A 1,650-nucleotide genomic window follows, 5' to 3' on the forward strand; every position below is an offset into this window, starting at 1 on the left:
CAGGTCCCTTCTGACCCTAGAAACTATGAAACTATAATTGCTTAGTTCCGGGAAGGCCTAAAGTTATGGTAAGAGCCTGAGCATAACTCAGTTTGCCTGCTACACCTCACTCCACTCCTGCTTCAGCCATAGTGGCAAATGCCAGGCATTCCTAGGGGTCTGCTGCCCTGCTGCAAGAAGGGAGGGTGAGGGGCTTTGGCCAGTGACACGATGAGAGGGGTATGGGCTGGGAGCATCTCCATTCCTAGAAAGAGCTTAGTGGCTCTGCAGGGCCTGCAGCACTGGCCTGGGGCTACTTAGGCAGCTACAGAGAGTGGTCCTGTGGGCCCAAGCCACAGAGGCTGGCTTTTCCCATGAGCTTCCAGGTATGATGCCCTGAGCAGGACTCTGGGAGCACTTATCTGCTGCCCTGAGGCCATAGGGCCTGGAGCCAGTGCCCCGGGGTGCTGCCCATGCAGGGTGGTGCCAGCCTAGCCCTGCTGACTCTGCCCTTGTGCCACAGGTGGCCTGGCAAGGATCCGGGGGCAACGAGAAATTCTTCTTCGACAACGAGAACGTGAGTTGGGCACCTCAGGCCGTGGTTCCCACCAGGGTCCTCCTGACCCACTGGTCTGCCTTGCCTCACCTTCTCCAGCCTGCTCCCTGCCCTGGGCTCTGCCCCACCTGCCTTCCTGGGGGCAGAACAGCCCCTGATATGGAGCTGTGTGACTGATCAAGTGGTGGGAGGCAGAGGAGGAGGCCCAGTGAGTGGGAGGGCTGGAAGGGCAGAGGAGAGGACAAAAGGACAGGGAGGGGGTTAGAGGTGCTGAGAGCAGGGACACGTAGATCCAGGCAGCGGGAATCCTGCCCCTTCGCAGGGTGGGGGGCAGGTACCACCCTGCACTGACATGGCCCCAGCGCAGCTCCTTCAGGACAGTTGGGTCCATCACTGGATGCTGCAGCCATGAAGCTCAGAGGAGGGTGACTCCCAGCCCAGGTACAGGGCAGCCCCTACCAGCCCTGCTGTTGCCTGTGCTCAGCACGGTGTCCTTTTCTGCTGCAGCCTGCCCTCTTGCCCCCAGGTCTGCATGATCTTCAACGCCGGGGAGCTGACCTTGGTGGAATACGGAAGCAATGAAATCCTGGGATCCGTCCGCACCGAGTTCACGAACCCACACCTCATCAGGTAAGCACTGCCTCTCTGCGGGGCATGCCCTGCACCCCCAGGCTGCACTGGAACTATCAGGGGACATTGTGTCATGAAGGGCCATAAGAGGAAAGTGGGCAGGGCCTGGGGCTGACACCCTGTCCCAAATGACCCTCTGTGCTGGGCACAGGGGGGACATCATGAGACCAGGGACGGGGCTGGGTTTGACACTCCCGATCTGTCCCCTAGCATGGGGCATAGCCCCCAGGCCAGCAAGGCAGGGGTGTGTGACATGGAAGCACGTGCATGCACACTACATTGCATTGGTGGGACAGGCCCAGCACCAGCGTCCTGTGCCACGGGTTTGGTTGGGCCTAAAGGAGCCTCATGTCTCACTGCCTGACCAGAGGACACCATCTCCTGGCTCATCCTTGCTTCTGGTCCAGATGGGCTCCCCTGCACCAGACCCACACTGGAAATGCCGTGGCAGGGCTGGCAACACTCAGGGGCAGGAGGCCAACTAA

At 60.4% G+C, this 1,650-nt stretch overlaps 1 protein-coding gene across 1 annotated transcript in view; it reads left to right on the forward strand.

Annotated features, from left to right (window-relative positions):
• IFT172 (intraflagellar transport 172) overlaps window positions 1-1,650 on the forward strand; it is a 79,348-nt gene that overhangs the window by 30,303 nt on the left and 47,395 nt on the right. The window contains exons 12-13 of the mRNA XM_019520680.1: window positions 503-556; window positions 1,062-1,165. Of these exons, the coding sequence (XP_019376225.1) occupies window positions 503-556; window positions 1,062-1,165 (158 nt within the window). The remainder of the gene's footprint in view (window positions 1-502; window positions 557-1,061; window positions 1,166-1,650) is intronic.

This window comes from Gavialis gangeticus, unplaced genomic scaffold (genome assembly GCF_001723915.1).
Source record: "Gavialis gangeticus isolate Ggan-Ray unplaced genomic scaffold, GavGan_comp1, whole genome shotgun sequence".
NCBI lineage: Eukaryota > Metazoa > Chordata > Crocodylia > Gavialidae > Gavialis > Gavialis gangeticus.